The sequence below is a fragment of the Callithrix jacchus genome, chromosome 21 (genome assembly GCF_049354715.1).
Source record: "Callithrix jacchus isolate 240 chromosome 21, calJac240_pri, whole genome shotgun sequence".
NCBI lineage: Eukaryota > Metazoa > Chordata > Mammalia > Primates > Cebidae > Callithrix > Callithrix jacchus.
In genome coordinates, this window is record NC_133522.1 from 49,541,638 (window position 1) to 49,569,156 (window position 27,519).

At 51.8% G+C, this 27,519-nt stretch overlaps 2 protein-coding genes across 2 annotated transcripts in view; both read left to right on the forward strand.

Moving 5' to 3' along the window:
• Positions 1-27,519, forward strand: part of LOC144580655 (uncharacterized) — a 94,347-nt gene that overhangs the window by 19,354 nt on the left and 47,474 nt on the right. Inside the window, exon 4 of the mRNA XM_078358602.1 lies at positions 21,816-21,878. Within this exon, the coding sequence (XP_078214728.1) occupies positions 21,816-21,878 (63 nt within the window). The remainder of the gene's footprint in view (positions 1-21,815; positions 21,879-27,519) is intronic.
• AGPAT3 (1-acylglycerol-3-phosphate O-acyltransferase 3) overlaps positions 1-27,519 on the forward strand; it is a 128,439-nt gene that overhangs the window by 17,959 nt on the left and 82,961 nt on the right. The gene's annotated exons all lie outside the window — the stretch shown is intronic.

Sequence of the window (27,519 nt, forward strand, 5' to 3'; positions counted from 1 at the left end):
TATGACCAGGTGGTTTCCTCTGTCATCAAGATGAGTCACCTTGTCTCAGTTCGCGGGGCTTCCTGGATGTCCCCAGATAGTCCCCAGAGCTGGGGGCCAGCTGCAGCTGTAGCCCTGCCACACCCTGTGACCTCCTCCTCCTCCTCTCCCTTTCCCTCACAACCTCCCCCACCCCTGCCTTTCTCCCTTCCCCTGTCTCCCCGCCGCCCCACCTTTCCCTCTCCTCCTCCCCTCATGCTGAGGGCGTTTGGCCTCATAGATAAGCTGTTTCTAAGGAGCTCATTGGTTTCTGATGGTGGGTGCTACCTTTTCAGCCTTGTCCCTGTTTTCTGCTGTGTGGAGTGTGGCCCTTTCCTAATCTGAAGGAGCTGCATGGTCTCTCCCTCTGCTGCTTCTGGTCTAGCCCAGAGGCTGGGTGGCCCGGTGCTGGGTGCCCTGGCACTGGATGCTGGGGTGGCTTGGTGCTGGATGCTGATGGCCGGGTACTGGGTGCTGGATGCTGGGTACTGGGTTCACAGAGGGGTTCTCTGTGGGTCCCTTGGGTGTGGGGTGAGCCGGGTCAGCATTGCAAAGCACAGGTTGGCTGCTGCTCAAGTGCTTGTCTCCCTTCTCTGCCCTCACCTGGGATAGATCGGAGTTAACAGTGATCGCTTCGTTTTTCATGGGAAGTGTCATGCTCGTGCCCTGCGGCATCTCTAAGGGAAGCACTGGTTTTACTAAAGATGTGCTTCAATGCAGGGACGCACGGTGCTGAGCAAGGCCGGGAACCTGGACCCTCACCTGTCTACACTGCCCGGCTGCTCTCCTGACCCTGCGGCTAGACCTCGAAGAGCATCCCCACCTCCCTCAGCCAGCCTGGAGCCCACGGGGCGGAACACAGGAGGCCTGGGTCTGGGCCGGACGGGCTCCCTGCACAGCTGCTTTTGCGTAACTGATGCAGATGTGGAGACTCCGCTTCTCTGCTTCCTGTGTTCCTAATTGGTCTCCAGTTCTTGAATAAATAACTTTAAATCACAATTTTTATATCTACTTACGATTGCCAGTTTCTCCTTTTTTTTTTTTTTTGAGACAGAGTCTCACTCTGTTGCCCAGGCTGGAGTGCAATGGTGCCATCTCAGCTCACTGCAGCCTCTGTCTCTCAAGTTCAAGCGATTCTCCTGCCTCAGCCTCCCAAGTAGCTGGGATTACAGGCGCCCACCACCATGCCTGGCTAATTTTTGTATTTTAGTAGAGATGGGGTTTTACCATGTTGGTCAGACTGGTCTCGAACTCCTGACCTCAAGTGATCCACCCTCCCCAGCCTCCCAAAGTGCTCGGATTACAGGCATGAGCCATCACACCCGGCCAAATATGAGGTCTTATTCATTTTTTCTAACTAATTTTTGTACCCATAAACCTCTTTGTACCCCCACTCCCATTCCCAGCCTTCTCCCCACTCTGTCTCTGTGAGTTCAGTTGTTTTGACTGTTGGAGCCACAGATAAGTGGGAGCATGATACGCCTGGCTGAATAGTCCTCCATTGCGGGTAAGAACCACAGTTTCTTTATTCGTCCATCTCTTGATGGACATGTCGGTTGCCTCCAAATCTTGGCTCTTGTGAACAGTGCTGAGCAAACCTGGGAGTGCTGGGATCTCTGCCGTACGGGTCTCCTTTCTTTCGCGTATATACGTGAGTTAGACAGCTGGGTCACGCGGCGCCTCTAGTTTCAGTTTTCTGAGGAACCTCCAAACTGCTCTCCGTACGGTGGTACTGACTCACATTCCCACCAATGGCAGTTCTCTGGAAATTGCAGAGTGCAGGAACTGCTTCAACGCGGCCACTCCAAAGCAGCCCCGCTGAGCAGGTCAGGGCCCGGCCCCTTCTCTGTTCTTGTAGGCGGTGGTGTACTGGCTGTCACTTCATTGCCTTCTGGATGCCTGTGGCCAGTGCTGAGCTGCAGCCTTCCTGAGCCTGAAATATGCACCATCTTCCCGCCCGAAGCCGTCGCCAGCCTCTGTTCTAGATGAAAAGACCCCAAAGAAACAACCGAATGCGGCCTAGGAAGCTGGATTAGAGTCAGTGTTGAAAAACCAGCTGTTTAAGTGTTTCTGGGACTGTTGGGGAAATTTGAATGTAGATTGACTAATAGATGGTATTAGGGACTAAGAGTTAATTTTCTTTTTCTTTTATTTTCTTCTTTTTTTTTGAGATGGAGTCTCGCTCTGTCACCCAGGCTGCAGTGCAGTGGCGCGATCTCAGCTCACTACAACCTCTGCTTCCTGGGTTCAAGTGATTCTCCTGCCTCAGCCTCCTGAGTAGCAGGGATTACAGGCATGCACCACCACACTTGGCTAATTTTCGAACTTTTTGTAGAGACAGGGTTTCACTATGTTGGTCAGGCTGGTCTTGAACTCCTGACCTCGTGATCTGCCCGTCTGGGCCTCCCACCTAAGTGTTATTAGTTGGGAGTTTCACTCTTGTCACCCAGGCTGGAGTGCAGCGGCGTGGTCTTGGCTCACCGCGACCTCCACCTCCTGGGTTCAAGCAATTCTCCTGCCTCAGCCTCCTGCGTAGGTGGGATTACATGCATGCGCCACTACGCCCAGCTAATTTTTTTTGTATTTTTAGTAGAGATGGGGTTTCTCCACCTTGGTCAGGCTGGTCTCAAACTCCTGACCTCAGGTGATCCACCCACCTCAGCCTCCCAAATTGCTGGGATTACAGGCATGAGTGACCATGCCTGGCCCCATTTTTAAAAGTTTTTTTTTTTTATATAGAGACAGGGTCTCCCTTTGTTGCCCAGGCTGGTCTTGTACTCCTGGCTTTAAGTGTTTCTTCTGCCTCAGTCTCCCAAAGTGCTGAGATTAGAGGTGTGAGCCACTGCACTGTCCTCAAATGTGAATTCTAATACAGGTAGTTGTACACAGAGTTCATTTATTTTTTTATTTAGAGACAGAGTCGTGTTCTGTCACCCAGGCTGGAGTGCAGTGGCTCAGCTCATGGCAACCTCCACCTCCTAGGCTCAAGTGATTGTCCTGCCTCAGCCTCCCAAGTAGATGGGACTGTGGGTACGCACCACCACGCCGAGCTGACTTTTGTATTTTTAGAGACGAGGTTTCACCATGTTGGCCAGGCTGGTCTTGAACTCCTGAGCTAAAGTGAACTCCTGTCTTGGCCTCCCAAAGTGCTGGGGTGACAGGCGTGAGCCACCATGCCCGGCCCTTATGCAGGTTTTTCCTGTACTATTATTTCAACTTCTCTGTATAGACTTTTCATTTAAAAAGTTGGAGAAAACATCATGGTTTTATTTTATTTTTGAGGTGGGGTTTTGCTCTTGTTGTTGAGGCTGGAGGGCAGTGGCGTGGTCTTGGCTCGCTGCAACCTGCTGGTTCAAGTGGTCCTGTTGCTTCAGCCTCCCGAGTAGCTGGCATTGCAGGCACTCGCCACCATGCCCAGCTAATTTTTTGTATTTTTGTGGAGGGGAGGGGTTTCACTATTTTGGCCAGGCTGGTTTTGAACTCCTGACCTTGTGATCCGCCCGCTGCCGAGGCCTCCCGAAGTGCTGGAATTACGCGCCCAGCCCTGCCAGGATGTTCTGATTTCTGTTTTCAATCACAGTCAAGATTGGATTTTGCCAGTTACTATAACCATGTGGCGTTCCCCTTTTGACTTGTTAATATAATGTTAAAATGTCCCTGCATCCCTGGAATAAACCCAATTTAGCCACGATCTTTTCATAAATTACTAGGTGAGATAACTAATACAGGCACACCTCGGTGATACTGTGGGTTCCATTCCAGACCTCGGCAATAAAAGAAGTAGCGCAGTAAACTGAGGCACGCGCATGTTTCGGCTTCCCAGTGCCCACAGAAGTTACGTTTCTGCATCTACTGCCGACCCCTCTGCACGCGTCCCATCTAGTCAGAGGTTATGTTGGCGCCACACTGCGTGTAGTCTGTTAAGTGCACAGTGGCATTATGTCTCAGGACACGCACATGCCTTCCTTAAAAAATACTTGATTACTAAAAAATGCCCACGCTCACCCGAGCCTTCAGCGCGTCTTCGCCTTTTTGCTGGTCGACGGTCTGCCTCGATGTGGAAGGCTGCTGACCACTCGGGGCGGCTGCTGAAAACCAGGTGACCGTCGCTGTTTCCTAAATAGGACGTCTTGGATCTGTGTCCCTGGTGCAATCTGAGCTGAACTGAAATCCCCGGTGTTGGAGGTGGGGCCTGGCGGGAGCCGATGGGATCGTGGAGGTGGGTTCTCACAGTTTAATGCCATTCTCCTGGGGCTCCCGTGACAGAGCTGCCATAGCTCTGCTTGTTTAAGGGGTGCAGCCCCTCCCCGCCCTGTCTTCCTTCTGCCCTGGCATGTGAGAAGCTGCCTTCCGTCCTGGCGGAGACTTCCGAGCAGATGCTGCCGTGCTTCTGAACCAGCACGTAGAACTGGGAGCCAACAAAACCTCTTTTCTTTATAAATTACCCAGTCTCAAGTTGTTGTTGTTTTTTTTTTAAGGCAGAGTCTTGCTCTGTTGCCCAGGCTGAGTGCAGTGGTGTGATCTGTGCTCACTGTAGCCTTAACCTCGTGGGCTCAAGTAGTCCTCCCACCTCAGCCTCCCAAGTAGCTGAGACCACAGGTGTGGGGCACCACGCTGGCTAAGTCTTTTTCTGTAGTGCTGGGGTTTCAACCACCCTGCCGAAGCTGAACTTAGACTCCTAGGCTCAAGCCATCTGCCCACCTCAACCTCCCAAACTGCTGGGATTACAGGTGTGAGTCACTGTGCCCAGCCAGGTATTTTCTTTTTCCTTTTTTTTTTTTGAGACTCAGTCTCACTCTGTTGCCCAGGCTGGAGTGCAGTGGCACAATCTTGGCTCACTGCAACCTCCACCTCCCGGGTTCAAGTGATTCCCCTTCCTTAGCCTCCCCAGTAGCTGGGATTACAGGTGCCCACTATCATGCCTGGGCATAATTTTTGTATTTTTTAGTAGAGTCAGTGTTTCGCTCTGTTGGCCAGGCCAGTCTCAAACTCCTAACCTAGGGGACCTGCCCGCCTTGGCCTCCCAAAGTACTGGGATTGCAGCGTGAGCCACGGTGCCTGGCTAGCCAGGTATTTATTGGTAGCAGTGTGAGAGCAGATGAATTCAGGCAGCAGTGCAGCCTCCCACGGGGAGGGACCGGTTTTCACACGTTTTCTCTGTGGCATGTGCTGCTGTTTGGTGGCATTTTACCCACAATAGAGCTTCTTTCCAATTGGAGGCCCTGCTCTCAAACCCTGCAGCTGTTCTATCAACCCCGATTAGGGAAGATTCTAGATCTTTGTTCTTTCCACAGTGACCACAGCATCTTCACTAGGAGTAGATTCTGTCTCAGAAGCCATTTGCTCTGCTCATCCCAGGAAGCCACTCCTCACCATGCACATTTGATCATGAGGTGTCAGTAACTCAGTCACGTCTTCAGACTCCGCTAATAATCCTAGTTCTCTCGCTGAGTCCACATTGCAGTGACTTCTTCCACTGAAGTCTTCAACTCCTCAAAGACATCCACGTGGCTTGGAATCAGCTTCTAAACTCTCATTAATGTTGATATTTTGACCCCCTCCATGAATCACGCATCTTCCTAATGGCGTCTAGAATGGTGACTCCTTTGAGAAGGTTTTTGATTTATGTTGCCCAGATCCATCAGAGGAATCACTGTTCATGGAAGCTATATTCCTGCAAAATGTATTTCTTAAATAATACGACTTGGCAGCAGAAATTACTCCACAGTCGGGCATGGTGGCTCACACCTGTAATCTCAGCACTTTGGGAGGCCAAGGCAGGTGAATCACCTGAGCTCAGGAGTTCGAGACCAGCCTGGCTAACATGATGAAATCCTGTCTCTACTAAAAACACAAAAATGAGGCAGGTATGGTGGTGCACATCTGTAATCCCAGCTACTTGGGAGACTGAGACAGGACAATTGCTTGAACCCAGGAGGCAGAGGTTGCGGTGAGCCGAGATCATGCCATTGCACTCCAGCCTGGGCAACAAGAGCGAAACCTTGTCTCAAAAAAAAAAAAAGGAAAAGAAATGACTCCTTGATCCATGGGCCGCAGAGTGGATGTTGTGCTGCTAGGCACGAAAGCAACATATGTTTCCCTGTGCATCTCCCCCAGGGCTCTCGGGTGACCAGGTGCACTGGGAATGATCAGCAAGTTTTTGAAAGGAATCTTTTTTTTCCCCAGAGCAGTAGGTCTCAACAGTGAGCTTAAAATATTCAATAAAGCATGCTGTAAAACAGGTGTGCTGTCATCCTGGCTTTGCTGTTGCATGTCTAGAGCACAGGTAGCATCATTCTCAAGGACCCTGGGATTTTCAGAATGGGAAGTGAGCATGGGCCTCAACTTAAAACCACCAGCTGCATTACCCCTGACGAGGAAGTCAGCCTGTCCCTTGAAGCTTCGAAGCCAGACATTGGCTTGTCTCTAGTTGTGAAAGTCCTAGGTGGCATCTTTTTCCAGTATCCGGCTGTTTTGTCTACATAAAAAAATCTGTGGTCCTGGTGGCTCCGCCTGTAATCCCATCACTTCGGGTGGCTTGAGGTGAGCATATTGCTTGAGTCCAGAAGTTCAAGTGATGGCCAACCTGAGCAACATGACAAAACCCCGTCTCTACACCCCCCTGCCCCCCTTAGCCAGGCGTGGCGTGCTGTCGTCAGCCACCTGGGAGGCTGACTTAGGAGGATTGCTTGAGCCTGGGAGGCAGAAATGGCAGGGAGCTGAGATCATGCCCCTGCACTCCAGCCTAGTGAACAGAAGAAAAAGGAAAAGAAAACCTACTGTTGAGTGTAGCCCCCTTCACCAGTGGTTTTAGCTGCACCTTCAGGTGACGGAGACAGCTTCTTTCCTTAAACCTCGTGAGCCAACCTCTGCTAAGTGTCTTTCTGCAGCTTCCTCCCCTCCCTCAAGCATCGTGGCGTTGACGAGTGTTAGGGCCTTGCTGGGCGCACCAGGCTTCGGTTTAAGGGAATGTCAGGGCTGGTTTGAGCTCATTTCCAGACCACTGGAACTTTTAAGGCTGCTTCATTTTCTCGTCATTCGTGTGTTTACTTGAGAGCGCTTTTAATTTCCTCCAAGAACGTTTTCTTTGCATCCATCACTTGCCAACTGCTCGGCACCGGAGGCCCAGCTCGGCCTGTCCCGGCTCTGGAGACCCCTTCCTCCCCCAGCTAGTCACTTCCCCCTTTGATGTAAAGTGAGAGCCGTGCGACTCTTCCTGTTACCTGAACACTCACAGGCCATCGCAGGGTCATTAACCGGCCTCATTTCAGCACCGCAGTGTAACGGGGAGCAGGGAGGCTGGAGCACAGGGAGACAGATGGGAATAGCCGCTCGGCAGAGCAGTTCAGAGCATAAACGACATTTATCCACGCGGCTCCACCTCTGAAAACAGTTACAGCAGGAATATGGAGGATCCCTGATCACAGATCACCCTGACAGGTATAATAATCACGAAAAAGTTTGAAGGATGGTAAAAATTAGCAGCATGTGACACAGAGGCGGAAGTGAGCACTTGCTGTTGGAAAAATGCGGCCAATAGACTGGATGGATTCAGGGCTGCCACGAACCTTCACACTGCAAAAACTCAGTATCTGGAAGCGCATTCAACAAACTTCCTTCTGGCTTCTGGGCTGGTGCTCGTGAGTGAGACTGCTCGGTAATTACCACTTTGCATCCTGTTCTTGTCAGGTTTTGGCAAAAAGATTATACAAGCTTCAAAATGCACTGGACAGGGGCCAGGTATGCCCGGGTATGCCCCTTCCTTCCTCCTTCCTTCCTTCCTTCCTTTCTTCCTTCCTTCCTTCTCTCCCTCCCTCCTTCCTTCCCTCCCTCCCTGCCTCCCTCCCTCCCTCCTTCCTTCCTTCCCTCCCTCCCTCCCTCCTTCCCTCCCTGCCTCCCTCCCTCCCTCCTTCCCTCCCTCCCTCCCTCTCTCCCTCCTTCCCTCCCTCCTTCCTTCCTTCCCTCCCTCCCTCCTTCCCTCCCTCCTACCTTCCTTCCTTCCCTCCCTCCTTCCCTCCCTCCCTCCCTCCCTCCCTCCTGCCCTCCCTGCCTCCCTCCCTCCCTCCCTCCTTCCCTGCCTCCCTCCTTCCCTCCCTCCTTCCCTCCCTCCCTCCCTCCCTCTCTCCCTCCTTCCCTCCCTCCCTCCCTCCTTCCTTCCTTCCCTCCCTCCCTCCTTCCCTCCCTCCTTCCTTCCCTCCCTCCCTCCTTCCCTCCCTCCTTCCTTCCCTCCCTCCCTCCCTCCTTCCCTCTCTCCCTCCCTCCCTCCTTCCCTCCCTGCCTCCCTCCTTCCCTCCCTCCCTCCCTCCTTCCCTCCCTCCTTCCTTCCCTCTCTCCCTCCCTTCCTCCTTCCCTCCCTGCCTCCCTCCCTCCCTCCCTCCCTCCCTCTCTCCCTCCTTCCCTCCCTCCCTCCCTCCTTCACTCCCTCCTTCCTTCCTTCCCTCCCTCCCTCCTTCCCTCCCTCCTACCTTCCTTCCTTCCCTCCCTCCTTCCCTCCCTCTTTCCCTCCCTCCTTCCTTCCCTCCCTCCCTCCCTCCCTCCTTCCTTCCTTCTTTCCTTCCTTCCTTCCTTCCCTCCTTCCCTCCCTCCCTCCCTCCCTCCTACCTTCCTTCCTTCTTTCCCTCCCTCCTTCCTTCCTTCCTTTTTCTTTTCCTGACTTCTCTAGGAGGGTTTATGAATGATTGGAATTCTTACACCGTGAATGTTAGATCTCACTGGTGAAGCCATTCTGATGGTGTTTTTGGCTGTGGATGTTTGACTTCTGCTTCAGTTTTATAATGATCATGGTATTCTTTGGGTTTTCTAATGTTTTTTGTGACAGCTTTGTAGAGATACAGTTCACACACTATATGACTCAGCCATTTTTAGGGGATGTGTGTGATAATTTAATATATTTACATAATTTGTAAAGGTCAAATTCGTGTAAATTGCTGTATCTCTCACCTTGAGGATGTATCTTGTCTTTAAGCTAAAAGCATTCAAATTCTTTTCTACCATCTATTTTGAAATAGATAATAGATTCTTGTGAACTGCCGTCCCCGTGCCCATCTAGAAACACCAGGTCTTATTTGCAGGTCTTCTTTTCTCAGCGGACATCTGTACCCACTAATCCACCCCTCTTCCTCTCCACCCCCGATTTATTCTTGAGGACGTTTTTGTCTGTTATCGTTCTTGGGAATTTGTCCATGTAAGTTCATTGCTATAAAGAGGCATCCGTAGCTCTGATTTTAAAAGCCCTGCAGCACTGGACTCTGTCCCCCTTTCTCTCCTGACCTGATTCGTGCCTCCTCTCTTTTTATCATGAACACTCCTGATAAAACTCTTGATTTTATTGATCCTTTCAAAGAACCAACTCTGTGGCTTTTTGTACGTTTTCTATTCTGAGTTTTTGATTGTTTTGTTCTTTCTTCTAAATTTCCTTTCTTAAGTTTTTGAGATATATTTGTGTCATTTGTTTTCAGCATTTTATTTTATTATTTGTTTATTTATTTTTGAGAGGGAGCCCTGCTCTGTCCCCCAGTCTGGAGTGCAGTGGCACGATCTTGGCTGACTGCAACCTCCGGCTCCTGGGTTCAAACGATTCTCCTGCCTCAGCCTCCGATATAGCTGGGATTACAGGTACACACCACCACACCCAGCTGTTTTTTCTATTTTTTTAGTAGAGACAGGGTTTCGCCATGCTGCCCAGGCTGGTCTCCAACTCCTTAGCTCAGGCCATCCACCCGCCTTGGCCTCCCAAAGTGCTAGGATTACAGGCGTGAGCCACCGCGCCCGGCCTGTTTTCGGCATTTTAATATGTTCTAATGCGGTCCACACTTAAGGTTGCCATTTGCCTTAGCAGCTATTTCGACTGCATGCCGCCTGTATGTTGTGATACGAATTTTTATATTACTGTTTCATTCAACATATTTTTGAATTCCTGTTTTGAATTTTTTGACAGTTGATCCCCCCCCTTTTTTTTTTCTTTTTGAGACAGAGTCTCTGTCACCCAGGCTGGAATGAAGTGGTACGATCTTGGCTCACTGCAACCTCTGCCTCCTGTTCAGGTGATTCTCATGCCTCAGCCTTGCAAGTAGCTAGAATTACCGGTGCCCACCACCACGCCTGGCTAATTGTTTTTTTTTGAGATGGAGTCTCTCTCTGTTGCCCAGGCTGGAGTGCAATGGCATAATCTCGGCTCACTGCAACCTCTGCCTCCTGGTTTGAGTGGTTCTCCTACCTCAGCTTCCCAAGTAGTGGGGATTACGGGCACCCGCCACCATGCCTGGCTAATTTTTTGTATTTTCAGTAAAGACAGGGTTTCACCATGTTGGCCAGGCTGGTCTTGAACTCCTGACCTTAAGTGATCCACTCATCTTGGCCTCCCAAAATGCTGGGATAACAGGCATGAGCCACCGCGCCTGGCCTAATGTTTGTATTTTTAGTAGAGACGGGGTTTCACGGTGCTGGTCAGGCTGGTCTCAAACTCCCGAGCTCAAGTGATCCACCTGCCTCGGCCTCCCAAAGTGTTGGATTACAGGCATGAGCCACCACGCCCGGCCACGATAACTGTTTTGAACTTCTGAACATATGAGGATTTTTGCAGATAACTTTTTGTCATTTTTTCCCCTAGTTTAAGTGTCTTGGCGTGAAGGAGTCTGTTCTGCCTGATCTGTGTCTTCTGAGACTTGTTAGGGCCGTGTTGTGGTCCAGCACATTGCCAGATTTTAAGACGTTCTGTGTGTCTTTGAAAAGATTCTCTTCTGCAGTGTTAGGGCCAGCGTCGTGTGTAGGTTCATTGAATCAAGTTTGTTAATGTAAGCTTGTGTATATACACAAGCTTATATCGGTACGGACCCTTGTTCTATAGCAAGGGTCAGCAAATTACAGCCCATAGGCTGAGTCTGGCTAGCTACCTGCTTTTGTAGATAAAGTCTTACTGGATCACAGCACACCCGTTTGTTTATGTCTTGTCTAGAGATGCTTTTGCATTGTGGGTTTGCCTGTTTATCCTGCAGTTGTATCGAGTTTGGCTTTGTACTTGAGAGCTGTGTTACCACCACCACACCCAGGCTTAACATTTTATGTCTTCCTTACGGATGGCGTGACCGTGACTAGGAGATGGTCTCACCTTTCTGATGCTTTCTCCCTTTCACACTTGGTATGAAATTAACATAGTGGCACCAGCTGCCTTTCGTTCACTGTGTGCTTTGTGTGTCTCTTTCATTCTTTCGTTTTTAGCTTTTCTGTATCTTTAAGTCTTAAAAGTGTCTCTTGTAGACAGTGTATGATTGGAGGCTTTTTTAGATTGAAGTTTGATAGTCCTTTTTTTTCTAGGCTGACAACTAAAAAACTTTCACTGGATTGTTTATTTGCTTTACTTTAGCTGTAGCTACAGATATTTGCATTTAAATGTCCCATTTGGCCGATTTCTTGGTCTGTGCTGACTTTTCCTTTCCTTCGCCTTCTTGCTCCTTTCTGAGTCAACTGTCGATGCTTCATTTTCTGCCCTGCACCGGTTTGGATGTTACGGACTCTCTGTTCTTTGATTTCACCACAGCACGACATTCTCATTAAACAAATCTACAGTTAACCGGCACCTTTCACACTCGGGAGTGTCCAAAACACATCTACAGTTAACCTGCACCTTTCACACTCGGGAATGTCCAAAACAGATCCACAGTTAACCTGCCCCTTTCACACTCGGGAGTGTCCAAAACAGATCTACAGTTAACCTGCCCCTTTCACACTCGGGAGTGTCCAAAACACATCTACAGTTAACCTGCACCTTTCACACTCGGGAGTGTCCAAAACAAATCTACAGTTAACCGCACCTTTCACACTCGGGAATATCCAAAACACATCTACAGTTAACCTGCCCCTTTCACACTCGGGAGTGTCCAAAACAGATCCACAGTTAACCTGCCCCTTTCACACTCGGGAGTGTCCAAAACACATCCACAGTTAACCTGCCCCTTTCACACTCGGGAGTGTCCAAAACACATCCACAGTTAACCTGCCCCTTTCACACTCGGGAATATCCAAAACAGATCCACAGTTAACCTGCCCCTTTCACACTCGGGAATATCCAAAACAGATCCACAGTTAACCTGCCCCTTTCACACTCGGGAGTGTCCAAAACAGATCTACAGTTAACCTGCACCTTTCACACTCGGGAGTGTCCAAAACACATCCACAGTTAACCTGCCCCTTTCACACTCGGGAGTGTCCAAAACACATCCACAGTTAACCTGCCCCTTTCACACTCGGGAGTGTCCAAAACACATCCACAGTTAACCTGCCCCTTTCACACTCGGGAGTGTCCAAAACAGATCCACAGTTAACCTGCCCCTTTCACACTCGGGAGTGTCCAAAACAGATCTACAGTTAACCTGCCCCTTTCACACTCGGGAGTGTCCAAAACACATCCACAGTTAACCTGCCCCTTTCACACTCGGGAGTGTCCAAAACACATCCACAGTTAACCTGCCCCTTTCACACTCGGGAATATCCAAAACAGATCCACAGTTAACCTGCCCCTTTCACACTCGGGAATATCCAAAACAGATCCACAGTTAACCTGCCCCTTTCACACTCGGGAGTGTCCAAAACAGATCTACAGTTAACCTGCCCCTTTCACACTCGGGAGTGTCCAAAACACATCTACAGTTAACCTGCACCTTTCACACTCGGGAGTGTCCAAAACACATCCACAGTTAACCTGCCCCTTTCACACTCGGGAGTGTCCAAAACAGATCCACAGTTAACCTGCCCCTTTCACACTCGGGAGTGTCCAAAACAGATCTACAGTTAACCTGCCCCTTTCACACTCGGGAGTGTCCAAAACACATCCACAGTTAACCTGCCCCTTTCACACTCGGGAGTGTCCAAAACACATCCACAGTTAACCTGCCCCTTTCACACTCGGGAATATCCAAAACAGATCCACAGTTAACCTGCCCCTTTCACACTCGGGAATATCCAAAACAGATCCACAGTTAACCTGCCCCTTTCACACTCGGGAGTGTCCAAAACAGATCTACAGTTAACCTGCCCCTTTCACACTCGGGAGTGTCCAAAACACATCTACAGTTAACCTGCACCTTTCACACTCGGGAGTGTCCAAAACAAATCTACAGTTAACCGCACCTTTCACACTCGGGAATGTCCAAAACACATCCACAGTTAACCTGCCCCTTTCACACTCGAGAGTGTCCAAAACACATCTACAGTTAACCTGCCCCTTTCACACTCGGGAGTGTCCAAAACAGATCCACAGTTAACCTGCCCCTTTCACACTCGGGAGTGTCCAAAACAGATCTACAGTTAACCTGCCCCTTTCACACTCGGGAGTGTCCAAAACACATCTACAGTTAACCTGCCCCTTTCACACTCGGGAGTGTCCAAAACAGATCCACAGTTAACCTGCCCCTTTCACACTCGGGAGTGTCCAAAACACATCCACAGTTAACCTGCCCCTTTCACACTCGGGAATATCCAAAACAGATCCACAGTTAACCTGCCCCTTTCACACTCGGGAGTGTCCAAAACACATCCACAGTTAACCTGCCCCTTTCACACTCGGGAGTGTCCAAAACACATCCACAGTTAACCTGCCCCTTTCACACTCGGGAATATCCAAAACAGATCCACAGTTAACCTGCCCCTTTCACACTCGGGAATATCCAAAACAGATCCACAGTTAACCTGCCCCTTTCACACTCGGGAGTGTCCAAAACAGATCTACAGTTAACCTGCCCCTTTCACACTCGGGAGTGTCCAAAACAGATCCACAGTTAACCTGCCCCTTTCACACTCGGGAGTGTCCAAAACAGATCTACAGTTAACCTGCCCCTTTCACACTCGGGAGTGTCCAAAACAGATCTACAGTTAACCTGCACCTTTCACACTCGGGAATGTCCAAAACAGATCCACAGTTAACCTGCCCCTTTCACACTCGGGAATATCCAAAACAGATCCACAGTTAACCTGCCCCTTTCACACTCGGGAGTGTCCAAAACAGATCTACAGTTAACCTGCACCTTTCACACTCGGGAGTGTCCAAAACAGATCTACAGTTAACCTGCACCTTTCACACTCGGGAATGTCCAAAACAGATCCACAGTTAACCTGCCCCTTTCACACTCGGGAATATCCAAAACAGATCCACAGTTAACCTGCCCCTTTCACACTCGGGAGTGTCCAAAACAGATCTACAGTTAACCTGCCCCTTTCACACTCGGGAGTGTCCAAAACAGATCCACAGTTAACCTGCACCTTTCACACTCGGGAATGTCCAAAACAGATCCACAGTTAACCTGCCCCTTTCACACTTGGTAATGTCCACGGACCTGCGGGCCTCCTCGCCTTTGTTAATGCCCCTTACCACTAATAGGCTGTGTATTTACATTCCTTTTATTGTTCCCAAGATGGAGTCTTGTTCTGTCTCCCAAGCTGGAGTGTAGTGGTGTGATCTCGGCTCACTGCAACCCCTGCCTCCTGGGTTGAAGCAAGTCTCCTGCCTCAGAGTCCGAGTAGCTGGGATTACAGGAACCCAGGAATCCCATCATGCCTGGCTAATTTTTGTGTTTTTAGTAGAGACAGGGTTTCACCATGTGGGCCAGGCTGGTGTTGAACTCCTGACTTGGCCTCCCAAAGTGCTGGGATTACAGGTGTGACCCCCCTCGCCCGGCCTATGTATTTAAATTCTTTTTTCTTTTGAATATCATAAGACATTGCTGGATTATTCCTTTTTTTTTTTTTTTGGAGAGACAGGGTTTTGTCATGTTGTCTATGCTGGTCTCAAACTCCTGAACTCAAGTGATCCTCCTGCTTCCGCCTCCCAAAGTGCTGGGATTACAGGCACGAGCCGCTGTGCCCGGCCCGGACCATCACGTGTCGTGTTAGATTTGCACACACTCGCCGCTCCCTTTGCCTTTGGTGTTGCGTCTCAGACTTCCCGTCTGGGATCACCTTTTCTCCTGAAGTGCACGCACACGAGCAATTCCGTTAGTCAGAGTGTGCTGTGGCGAACCCACCCCTTTTTCGTTTGTACAGAAGCGCCAGTTTTCCCTGCTCCTGGGGGACGTGGGTGCTGGCTGCAGAACTCGCGAGGGGAGTGGCTCCTCTGCACGCGAATGTCAGATTTCGCCTGGGGTCAGCATCTTTGCGTGTGAAGAAACCCTTGTCAGGCTGTCTCTGCTTTGAACGTAATCTCCCTTTTTTCTCAGGTTGCTTCTAAGATCAAAATGAAAAACTTTTGTGCTTCAAAGGACACCATCAAGGAAGTGAGAGGAGACCACAGGATGGGAGAGGCGTTTGTGAATCACAGATCTTGCCAGGGCCGTGCATCCAGAGCCTTTAAAGGTCTCTTAGAAGTCCGAGCGGCTTGTGATGGAACCCCCTTCTGGGATGTCCTCGGAAGGGCTGGCAGACAGGAAGGAGGGCACCCTGTGCCTGGGCCTCCCGTGGGCTGGCCGCAGTGAGCAGCAGCGCTGTGGTTCTGGCTCTCGCCTTCCTGCCCTGTTCAGAGCACGCCTCCCCATCTGTTCCCACCACTAAGAATCACTGTTCCCCCGGAAGCCTTCCCAGGTGTCACCTCATGTGCCCAATGGCCACCTAGGCCCCGCGTTCTGTTGGATGTTGAGAGGAGCTTGGGAGAAGCTGTGACTGGGAGGGGTGGAGATTTGCAATCCAGTGCGGGGTCCTCTTGACCTTACTGGACATTGGGAAGAGGTGACGAACTGAGAGGAGGAGCGTCTCAGGTGCTACCGGCACGTGGGCCGCCTCTCCAGCACTGCCTTCTTTTGCTGATCAGCTGCAGGCTTGCCTTCTAGTTCAACGTGGGCAGGCAAATCGTCCGCTGGTGCATTCTGACATCGAAAATGTACTTTGAGTGAGATCTCTTCATTGAGAGTAAATGATCTGGAAGTAGAAAGAAAAAGGCAAAGCTTTTGTCCTTCTCAAGAGATGGCTGTCGAACCGGCTCTGCCAGTCAGGGCCCTCTGCAGCTGAGGTTCCACTTTAGACGGAGGCCAGTGTGTCCTGGAGTGGAAACTCCTGCTAGGTCCTCTGGGGAAGCCCATTCTGGACAAGTGAGAACTTGGATTTAAGATGCAAGATTCCAGCTTCCAATTCTAGCCGTGGTGGAAGATACAGAGTAAATTTCATAGCCTACCTGAATGAACCAGAAGGCCAAGCAACGGTGTGTGAAGCCACAGGCTCAGACGATGATGGCAGGCAGTGCGGGCGGTGACCGGAGAGGGGCATGATGGGAGTGAGCCCTGGGCAGCCCGGCTTGTCACCTGCAGAGTCTCCGGCCGCAGGGCAGGGAGGGGAACCAGGAACTGGTAGAGACAGAGTGTGGAGCGAAGGGGCCCCAGGAAGGCTGGAATGTGCAGAGAAAAATTTGGGAGTAGAGGGAGTTCCATAAAGAAATTGCTCTGGAGAGCTGGGGAGGGGCCCTCCAGCCTTTGAGTGCTGACCACAGGTGCATGTGCGAATGCTGTTGGGGTGAGGGGAGGGGGCGTGGGAGAGCAGGGGTGGCACAGTCCCCGAGTTCACAGGGTGGAGTGAATCTGTGCTCACCAAACAGAGCTTCCGAGTGAGACCCGAGAGAATCAAACTGATTCTAGGTTGACTGCTCCCAGAACAAAGCCCAGCCATGTAGGACGGCAGCAAACCCAGCATCCGGTGCCAGGTTCACGGTGCCCGGCAGCCATGCAAAAGTGGCTGCCACACAGAAAGCTCAGAAGAGGAGAAAAATCAGTGGTTAGAAACATCCAGGCTAGACATGGCAGCTCCCACCTGCAGCACTTTGGGAGTCTGAGGCGGGAAGATTGCTTGAGCCCAGGAGTTCAAGACCAGCCTGGGCCACATAGTGAGACCCTGTCTCTAAAAAGATTTGTGATTTTTTGTTTGTTTTAAAAAATAATTAGCTGGGCATAGTGGTGTGCACCTGTAGTTCCAGCTTCTCAAAGGCAGAGGCAGGAGTTCAAGGCTGCAGTGAACTGTGATTATACCACTGTACTCTAGCCTAGGCAACAGAGTGAAACTCTGTTAAAAAAAATAAGGAAAGGAAAGGAACAGATTCAGATGGTCCCATATCCAGATGATGGAGCTAGCAGACAAGGATGCTAACATGACATTAGTCAGTGGTCCATGGGTTCAGTGTTGGGGAAAATCCAGTAAAAATAAAGACAAAATGGAAAATATAACACAAGACCCAAAGCCGGGCATCATGGCTCATGCCTGTAATCCCAGCAGGGTGTGAGGCTGAGGTGGGAGATTGTTTGAGCTCAGCAGTTCGAGACCACCCTGGACACACCATCTGTACAGAAAGATACAAAAATTAACTGGGCATGTTTGTGTACACCTGTGGTCAGCTACTTAGGAGGTTGAGATAGGAGGATGGCTTGAGCCCAGGAAGGTCGAGGCTGCAGTAAGCTGTGATCATACCACTGTATTCCAGCATGGGTGGCAGTGCGAGACTGTCTCAAAAAGAAAAAATAAAATGTTTCACGAACAAGCAAGCCCTCAGAGATTTCATCACCACCAGGCCTGCTTTACAAGAGCTTCTGAAAGAAGCACTACACACAGAAAGGAACAACCAGTATCAGTCATCCCAAAAACTTACCAAAAGGTAAAGAGTATCTCCATAATGAAGAATCTTATCAACTAATGGGCAGAATAGCCAGCCAGCATTAAATGACAATATTTAACTCACAAATATCAATATTAATCCTGAATTTAAATGGATTAAATGCCCCAATCAAAGACACAGCTGAATAAAAAGTCAAAACACATCAGCAGGCTGTATCCAGATCCATCTCATAAGCAAGGACACACAAAGACTCAAAACAAAAGGTTGGAGGAAGACTCACCAGTCAAATGGAGAGGAAATTAAAAAAAAACAGGAGTCGTAACTTTCGTCTCTGACAAAATAGACTTTAATAGTAACAAAGACCAAAAGAAACAAAGAAGGACATTACATAATGATAAAAGGATCAATGCAACAACAGGAGTCAATGATCATAAATATATATGCACCCAATATAGGGGCACCCAGATACATAAGACAAGTTCTCAATGACTTATAAAGAGACTTGGACTCTCGCATAAAAATAGTGGGAGACTTTGACACCACATTGTTAATATTTGACAGATCAACAAGATAGAAAGTTAACAGGGACATTTATGATTAGAACTCAGATCTGGAATAAGTAAACTCAGTGAATATTTATGGAATTCTTTGCCCCAGGTCCACAGAACATACATTTTTCTCAGTATCACATTACACCTATTTTGAAGGTGACCACATAATTGGAAATAAATCACTCTTCAGCATTTGCATAGCATTTCACAGGTTTAAATGAAATATCTGTTGGCTATTTGTGATTTTCTTCCCTTATTCCTTCCTGTCTCCGCTGTTAAGCACAATTATCGGCATAAAATAGGTTTTTAATACCTACTTTTAGATTGCATTCCAGCCTGTGCAATAGAGCAAGACTCCTGTTCTCTCTCCCCCTTTTCTCCTTCTCTTTCTTTCTTAAAAAAGAAAAAAAAAAAGACCCAAATAAGTCTTCTAGAAATGAAAAATAGGCTGAGTGGGGTCAATGGTAGATTAGACATTGCAGAAGGAAAGATCAGTAGACTTGAAGACACAGCGCCTCGTCAAATGGAACACAAAGAAAGACAAAAAAATGGACAGAGCGTCACTGGGGCCCCGTCGAGCCGAGTGACATATGAAACCGATTTCCGGAAAGGGGGCGCATGTGGTGGAGAAAACCTGAAGGCAGTAATGGCTGGAATTTCTCCAGATCCGAAGCAAACTCATTCCGGAGAAGCTCAACAGATCTCAAACAGAAGAAGCACACAGCACCCAGCACACAGCACCGTCCAGTTGCTGAGAATCAGAAAAGCAGACAGAGGCAAACGCTATTGCATACACAGCAACAGAGACAAAAGTTAGAACCCGCTTCTGGTCAGAACGGCACAACGTGAAGACACGGAGGAAACCCTGTCAAGCCCGGGAAGCAACGCAGGGCACGTGTATGCAGGACCAGCGACCCTCACCCTGCCTTATGCTGTACTTAAACATTCACTCGAAATGGGTCACAGACCTCAATGCGAACGCTGAAATTGTAAGATTAATAGAAGAAAAACACATGATAGATACGTCGTCCTTCTCAGTTGGGGCTGCTATAAAAAGGTTAACGCTGACTGGCTGGCTTCAGTGTCAGACATTTTTCCTCACGGTTCTGGAGGCTGGAAGTCCGAGGTCAAGGTGCTTGTAGGTTTGGGGCCTGGTGAGGGCCTCCTCCTGGTTGTGCCTCCTGTGGCAGGGAGAGAGGAAGCAGCTGGCTGTGTCTTTTTTCACGATGGCACCAACCCCATTTTCGAGGCTCCTCCCTCTTGGCCTCATCCCCTACCAATGGCCCTGCCTCCAGACGTCCCGTTAGCACCTGGACGGGGATGGTGACTTATACCCGTCGTTCCAGCACTTTGCTGAGGCAGGCGGATCCTCAAGACCAACCTAGGCAACATAGCAAAATGCTGTCTCTACAAAAACATTTAAAAAATTATCTGGGCATGGTGGCACACACCTGTAGTCCCAGCTACTTGGGAGGCTGGGGTGGGAGAATCACTTGAGCCCAGAAGACTGAGGCTGCAGTGAGCCGTGATCGTGTCACTGTGACTCCAGCCTGGGTGACAGAGCAAAATCCTATCTATCTCGAAACAAAACAAAATATGGATTTGTGGCTGGGCAACAGAAACGTTAGCCCAGTGTCCTTGGTGGAATATTATCCAGCCTTAAATGTGAATGACATGATGACACCTGCCACCATGTGGATGAGCTTGAGGACGTGATGCTGAGTGAAATAAGCCAGTCTCATAAGGACAAATAGTGTATGATTCCACGAAATGAGGTCCCTAGAGTGGTGAACTCACAGAGGCAGAAAGTGGGATGGTGGTGCCGGGGCTGTGGGGGTTGGGGTCAGTGTTTAATGGGGACAGTGTCTCTGCTTGGGAAGATGAAGTTCCGGAAATGGACAGGGCTGCCGGCTGCACAGCAGTGGGAATGTACACAACGCCCTGAACCACACACCTAAACATGGTAGATTTTATATTACGTGGACTTCACCACAATTTAACACAAATGAGCAAAGATGAGCTTTTTCCTGGTTGTGGGGCAGGCAGGCTAATGGTCTGCTGGCGGGGTGCTGGGCTGGACTTTGGAGGAGCCCAGGGCTGTGGCTGGCACGGCTTTGGGAGGAGCGGGAGCACACAGAAGGCTGGTGGGGCTTTGGGGAGGAGCAGGAGCACACAGGAAGCTGCTGGGGCTTTGGGAGGAGCAGGAGCGCACAGGAGGCTGGTGGGGCTTTGGGGAGGAGCGGGAGCACACAGGAGGCTGCTGGGGCTTTGGGGAGGAGTGGGAGCACACAGAAGGCTGGTGGGGCTTTGGGGAGGAGCGGGAGTGCACAGGAGGCTGGTGGGGCTTTGAGGAGGGGCGGGAGTGCAAAGGAGGCTGGTGGGGCTTTGGGGAGGAGCGGGAGCACACAGGAGGCTGGCGGGGCTTTGGGGAGGAGCGGGAGTGCACAGGAGGCTGGTGGGGCTTTGAGGAGGGGCGGGAGTGCACAGGAGGCTGCTGGGGCTTTGGGGAGGAGCGGGAGCACACAGGCTGGTGGGGCTTTGAGGAGGAGTGGGAGTGAACAGGAGGCTGCTGGGGCTTTGGGGAGGAGCGGGAGCGCACAGGAGGCTGGTGGGGCTTTGGGGAGGAGCGGGAGCGCACAGGAGGCTGGTGGGGCTTTGGGGAGGAGCGGGAGCGCACAGGAGGCTGGTGGGGCTTTGGGGAGGAGTGGGAGCGCACAGGAGGCTGCTGGGGCTTTGGGGAGGAGCGAGAGTGCACAGGAGGCTGGTGGGGCTTTGGGGAGGAGCGGGAGCGCACAGGAGGCTGGTGGGGCTTTGGGGAGGAGCGGGAGCACACAGGAGGCTGGTGGGGCTTTGGGGAGGAGCGGGAGTGCACAGGAGGCTGGTGGGGCTTTGGGGAGGGGTGGGAGTGCACAGGAGGCTGGTGGGGCTTTGGGGAGGAGTGGGAGCACACAGAAGGCTGGTGGGGCTTTGGGGAGGAGCGGGAGTGCACAGAAGGCTGGTGGGGCTTTGGGAGGAGTGGGAGCACACAGGAGGCTGGTGGGGCTTTGAGGAGGGGCGGGAGCGCACAGGAGGCTGCTGGGGCTTTGGGGAGGAGCGGGAGCGCACAGGAGGCTGGTGGGGCTTTGGGGAGGAGCGGGAGCGCACAGGAGGCTGGTGGGGCTTTGGGGAGGAGCGGGAGCGCACAGGAGGCTGGTGGGGCTTTGGGGAGGAGCGGGAGCGCACAGGAGGCTGCTGGGGCTTTGGGGAGGAGCGGGAGCACACAGAAGGCTGGCAGGGCTTTGGGGAGGAGCGGGAGCGCACACGAGGCTCGTGTAGCTGTCACAGGAATTGTGGCCCCACTGTTCCGAGAGCTTGCAGGGGGCTGGGTGGCTTTCCCGTGTCCTTCCTAGGTGTGGCTTCTGGCAGCTCGGGGACTGTTCATTTATGAGCCATCTGTCGGGCCTCGTGGCCAGGCAGTGGGAAGCAGTGTGCCAGCAACGCCCTGAATAGTCTTGACCCTGATGTGTAAGTTGTGGAGTGTTTCGTTGTTCGGGGAAGGAAGCTAATGTTTGCTTGTCAGTTTCCCTGACATGCAGCCTTTTGGGTCGTAAAGTGGCTGCACGTGTTTGGTCACACGTGTCTTTCCAGTCTGGCACAAGCACGTTGATATGTGTGCCTTTCTCTTTCAGGCTGGTCCAACTGGAAGCCCTGAGGACAGCTGCTCCCACTGGCTCTGCTGACCTTGTGCCTTGGTGAGTGGCAGTGAGGCTGCCCGATGCAGGGTGCCATGTGTATGTGTGTGTGTGTGTGTGTGTGTGTGTGTGTGTGTGTCCAGTGTCAGGGTCAATGTTGGCCCTTGATGCCTTGTTGATTACTTTTTCTTAAAGGGGAATATATATTTTAACCTTTGCTATGGCCAACAGAATATTTATTATGATCTCTTCTCATTTGTCCAAAACCCAGACGATAAAGTTCAGGTAACTTTGTTCTCTTCCTGTGAGGGATGACCTGAGCTCAGAGGGGCTGAGCTACAAATGCTGCTGAACTGAGGTGCCTACCAGGGCACAGAGGGCATGGGGGTCACCTCACAGGGCTGCCCTGGCTCTGTTAGCAGTCTAGGAAGCCCACCCGTCTCCTGGAGACCGGCCGGGAGCTGTCTGTCTAGGATGGGGCAGACATGGGGCCTTGGGTCAGCTGCATGGTCCCCGTGGGGAGCTCAGCCGGCTGAGGCTGTTCAGTCACTGGGTGGACCCAGGGATGGGGCAGCTCCTCCCTGCGCCTGGGGGGCAGTGCCCTGTTCTGACTCCTTTTCCACTGTGGAAAAGGGGGTTGGTGCCCTGCTCCTGGGGGCCGCTCTCCTCCAGAAGCCCCAGGTTTGACCGACACACAGTTACCTGGCTATTCAGTCACCAGGTGGTGGGCCCAGGGATGGGGCAGCTCCTCCTGTGCTCCCATGGCTGGTCCTTGTAGGGTTCCTGTCCACTGCTCCCATGGGACCCATGCCTGTTCCCAGGCCTGCTGCTGTGGCTGATCAGGCTGCAGGTCCCTTCCAGGTGGGCCTGGACCCCGAGTCCTTCTCCCGCTGTGGCTGCTTCGGACCCAGGAGGTGTCTCTCCTCCAGATGCTGTCGGTGGAGAGCAAATCCCATCCCTCATGTTCCGAGGCTCCCAGGTGAAACTCACAGGCCCAGCTCTTGGGAGGCAGGCGAAGCCTCCTGTGTCATCATCACACACAGGGGGTGTCGAAAGCTACCGTTTGATACACACAAACGTGAGCAGGACTGAAGTGACCAACGCCAAGCTTGGACTTTTGAAGGTGCAGTCACAGCTGACTTCACACAGCGTCGCTGACCACGTGAGCCGGGTGCTGAATGCTTCCTTAGTTTTCAAATTAAAGTGACTGTGTTTAGTGTCTCTTTTTGTTTTTTTGTTTGTTTGAGACAGAGTCTCGCTCTGTCGCCCAGGCTGGAGTGCAGTGGCGCGATCTCGGCTCAGCGCAACCTCTGCCTCCTGGGTTCAAGCGATTCTCCTGCCTCAGCGTCCTGAGTAGCTGGGACTATAGGCACCCACCACCATGCCCAGCTAATTCTTATATTTTTAGTAGAGATGGGATTTCACCATGCTGGTTGGGATGGTCTCGATTTCTTGACCTCGTGATCTGCCCCCCTTTGCCCCCGAAAGTGCTGGGATTACAGGCGTGAGAGTTTTTATTAAGGCTACTTATGATAGTAAAGATACTAATGGTGCCGTAAAGACACAGTGGCTGCTCCCGGCTGACTGGCTCCCGGAGCTGCCTCTCTAACATTCTGAATTCACAAATGTTTACTTGCTGCTTTCGCTCATTGTTGATTTAATACTTTGCCTGTGGCTAAACTGCTACATTGTTGCAAATCGCCATTCTGCGCCAAAGAAACTTGACTTACCTTGTATCCCCTGGCTGAGCTTCCACATCCCCATTCTTCCGCGTTTCCTTTGACCATTGTTGGGCTGTACTCTGGGCTGAGAGGGAGGCATGGGCAGTGACCGCGAGGCTGCCGGAAGGCCTCCAGCAACGGCTGGGGTCCGGGACTTTAGATCTGTGAAGTGCAGCGTGTGGTGCCCGGGGGAGGTTTTGCTTTTAGGGGAGAAACTGGCCAAGGTGTGCCAGGCATCAGCAGACCTCTCCCGGTAAGAGGACATTTCAAGAAGATGAGGATGGACATTGGCTTGATTTCCATTGTCCCCTTTCTGGGGACAGGGGCGGCACGGTTCTATAACAACTGAGGTTTGGGAAAAAGAATGGGAAGAAGGGCAGGTCGGAAACATCGTGTCTTTGGTGTCTAGTAACAGCTTCAGAACAACCCGAGTCAGATTTACAACCGAGCTTTCAGCACAAGTAACGACACTCACAAAACCGGGTGACCGTCAGTTACGGCGTGCCACGTGGCACGTTGGGAGGCAGGAAAGATTGCAAAACTCAAAACACGAGCCCCCTGCTCAGGCTGATGGCATTAATAACAAAATCTACAGCAAAACATTTGCTTGTGACTTGCACCAGCACCTCTCAAAAGGCGTCCAATATCTAATAAACACCTGAAAAGGCATGGTTATCAGAGAAATGAACTTTGAAAACCAGAAATGTGGGCCGGGCGCGGTGGCTCACGCCTGTAATCCCAGCACTTTGGGAGGCCAAGGCGGGTGGATCACGAGGTCAAAAGATCGAGACCATCCCGGTCAACATGGTGAAACCCCATCTCTACTAAAAATACAAAAAATTACCTGGGCATGGTGGCGCGTGCCTGTAATCCCAGCTACTCGGGAGGCTGAGGCAGGAGAATTGCCTGAACCCAGGAGGCGGAGGTTGCGGTGAGCCGAGATCGCGCCATTGCACTCCAGCCTGGGTAACAAGAGCGAAACTCCATCTCAAAAAAAAAAAAGAAACCAGAAGTGTATCACTGCACAGTCAGCGGATTGGCTAAAACCAATGAGGCAGATGGGACCCACGCTGTTGAGGAGGTGGGATGTGGTGTGACGGGGGGAGCTTGTTCCTTGTGGTGGCTGTGACTTGACCTCTTTATTTTGGAAAACTATTGGACCATAACTTCTAAAGTGGAGCAAACCCGTGGCTTGTGACCCAGCACCTCCCCTCTGGGGCGTGAACCCACAGCCAGGCCTGAAAGCATCATGGGAGCTGCATTCCTCAGGCCTGTGTGCCCTGAGGAGGTGGGCTCTGGGTGGACACGCTGCCGTGTGTCTGCCCATGGAGCAGTATGGGATGAGGTGCGTGGAGACAGCCCCCTCCACCTGGGCGAGCTTACACCCATATGCTGCGTGGAATCAGCACAGTGGGTCAGCATGTGTGCAAGACTCAGGCGCATGCAGCTCAGAGGCAGGCGGACCTGGGGGGCGGGGGAGCAGGAGGCAAAGGAGGCCCAGGGGCTGTTTTTTTCTTTCTCACTCCCTTCCTCCCTCCCTCCCTCCCTCCCTCCCTCCCTCCTTCCCTCCTTCCCTTCCTTCCCTCCTTCCCTTCCTTCCCTCCCTCCCTTCCTCCCTCCCTCCCTCCCTCCCTCCCTCCCTCCCTCCCTCCCTCCCTCCCTCCTTCCTTCCCTCCCTCCCTCCCTCCCTCCCTCCCTCCTTCCTTTCTTCCTGCCTCATGGTCTTGCTCTGTCTCTCAGGCTGGACCTCAGTGGCATGATCTCAGCTCACTTCAGCCTTCAACTCTCCTGGGCTTAATTGGTTCTCCCACCTCAGCCTCCCAGTAGCTGGGACCACAGGCATGTACCACCATACCCAGTTAATTTTTTTTATTTTTTGTAGAGACGGGTTTTGCCATGTTGCCCAGGCTGGTCTTGAACTCCTGGGCTCAAGCGATCCACCTGCCTTGGCCTCTGAAAATGGTGGGATTCGTTTCTTGGTCTCGGTGCTGGTCATAGAAGACCATCTGTTGAATTTCGTCCGGCCGCTCACTGAAGATCTGTGCCCTTCTCTGTATCTGTTACACTTTACCAAGACGTTTCCCGTAAACCCGCACGGTGGAAGCGTCACAGTTTCATCTGACTCCCTGTGTGAAAATATGAGCTTCTACAAAACAGCAGACTTAAAAAGCAATACCACCCAAACCTGAAACCCTGGCAGACCGATGCCATGTTAAAGCCACACGTTTGTCACTTCCCCTGCCTGGGTGTTCGCCCACCCGCTCTGTCACGCGGCTCCCTGTGCTGGAGACCCAGGGACAGAGCAGTTTCCATCCACATAGGAGTGTGTCACTGTAACAGCAGAGCACAGGGACGGCTGCCTTGGGAGGAGGGCACTGGCCCAGGCACCCCAAGGGCGCTGTTGCGTTCTGTGTGCTGGAAGACCCCGATGCTTCAGAGCCTAAATTATGTGGGAAAATGCGTTTGTGTCCCAAAGCTAGAGTGAGATTTCCAAGGTGCGTATGAGGCAGCCGGCAAGCTTCCCTTGTGGCCTAAAGCACAAGGTACCAGGGCTTGAGGTGAATTTGGTGACATCTAGAGCTGGCAACTTTGTCAGGGCTGGTCACCCCCGGCCCTGAGGACTGCGGGGAAGGAACGGCTGTCCTGAGTGCAACACCAGCCATGTTCACACATGGCCACCTGCCAGCCTGACCTGTGTGTCCAGCCCCAGCCCCTCTCCTTCACAGAGGAGGTGTCCCATCAGGGAGCATGCAGGCTGGGAGGTTATGGAGCCCGCTGTGTATGACTCGCTGTGTGATTCACAACGAAGCATTTGCTTTCCTGGGCCTTGGTGACCGGTCTGTGAAATGGGCAGGAGCCTAGCTCTTGGGTAGACAGAAGGTAAGGGTGTGGGGTTGGGGGAGTGGGGCAGGGGCCTGGGGGGCAGCACCAGGAGGACGAGAGGGGACCTATGGCCTCCAGCTCTGGGTTCAGGACTGTGGAGCATCCGCAGCTCTTGAAGCCATTGGATTCTTTAAGAAAAGGCTAATTCAGAGGACACTGGGTGGTGAGGGTGAGATCAAAGCCCGTGCTGTGTCAGCGCGGTGGCCTGCCAGCTCCAGGCTGCAGAGGTCCCTCATCATTTCCTTTCCTTCCCTCCCTGTGGAGCGAACTGTGTCGTTTGCATTTTTTGGATGAGGATTCAGGCTCAGGCTCAGCTCATGCGGTCCCGATGCCCCTGCTGTGCTCCGAGGTTGGCCTGAGTCTTCTGCTCCCAGGTCCTCCCGTGGCCCCGTCACATCCAGCCCTGCCCTGGAGAGAGAGGCCGGTGAGAAGGACCTGAGAGCAGCTGGGCCTCAGCTGAATGGGACTTCATTCTTTCGTTTTAGTTTTTACTTGCTGTTTTTTCTTTGTATAACAAACATTGCCTGATAAGGAACTTCTTCCAACTTCAGGAAAGGCTCCTCCCGGGCCTGGGTGCTTCGAGGGCCCCACTGGCCCATCCTCTGACATCACTCAGGGTGGCTTCCTCAGAAGCCACAGGCCCCTTTGTACGTGTCCCCTTCGTGGCATGCGTGGACCACTCACTTTCCATACATGTTTTAAGAGTATTTTAAAGTGTTCTTGAGTCTTCCTTCAGGATCGGGGCGGTACCTTCCCATCATGTTTGTCTCAGGTCTCGTCCCTCCTCGCTCAGCCCTCCTTTCGGGAGAGCCTGGCTCCCAGGCCTGCAGGCTGGCTGTGGATCTCTGAGGAGCCACTGGGTGGGGCTTTGTTCTCAGCTTCAGGGGGAGCCGTGTAGGAGCACCGGGCTCCCATCCTGAGCATTATTCACCTTCCTGCAGGGTCTACCTGAATGCTAGCCCCGGGGTGGGGGGGCAGGGAGGGGGGCCCAGGGCTTATCGTGGAGATGGTGGGGGTGAGGAGTAAGCCCCCAGGTCCATGCATCGTGGCCCCCAGGGCACCCTGGGCTGGGAGTGTAGGAGACTTTGGATACGTCC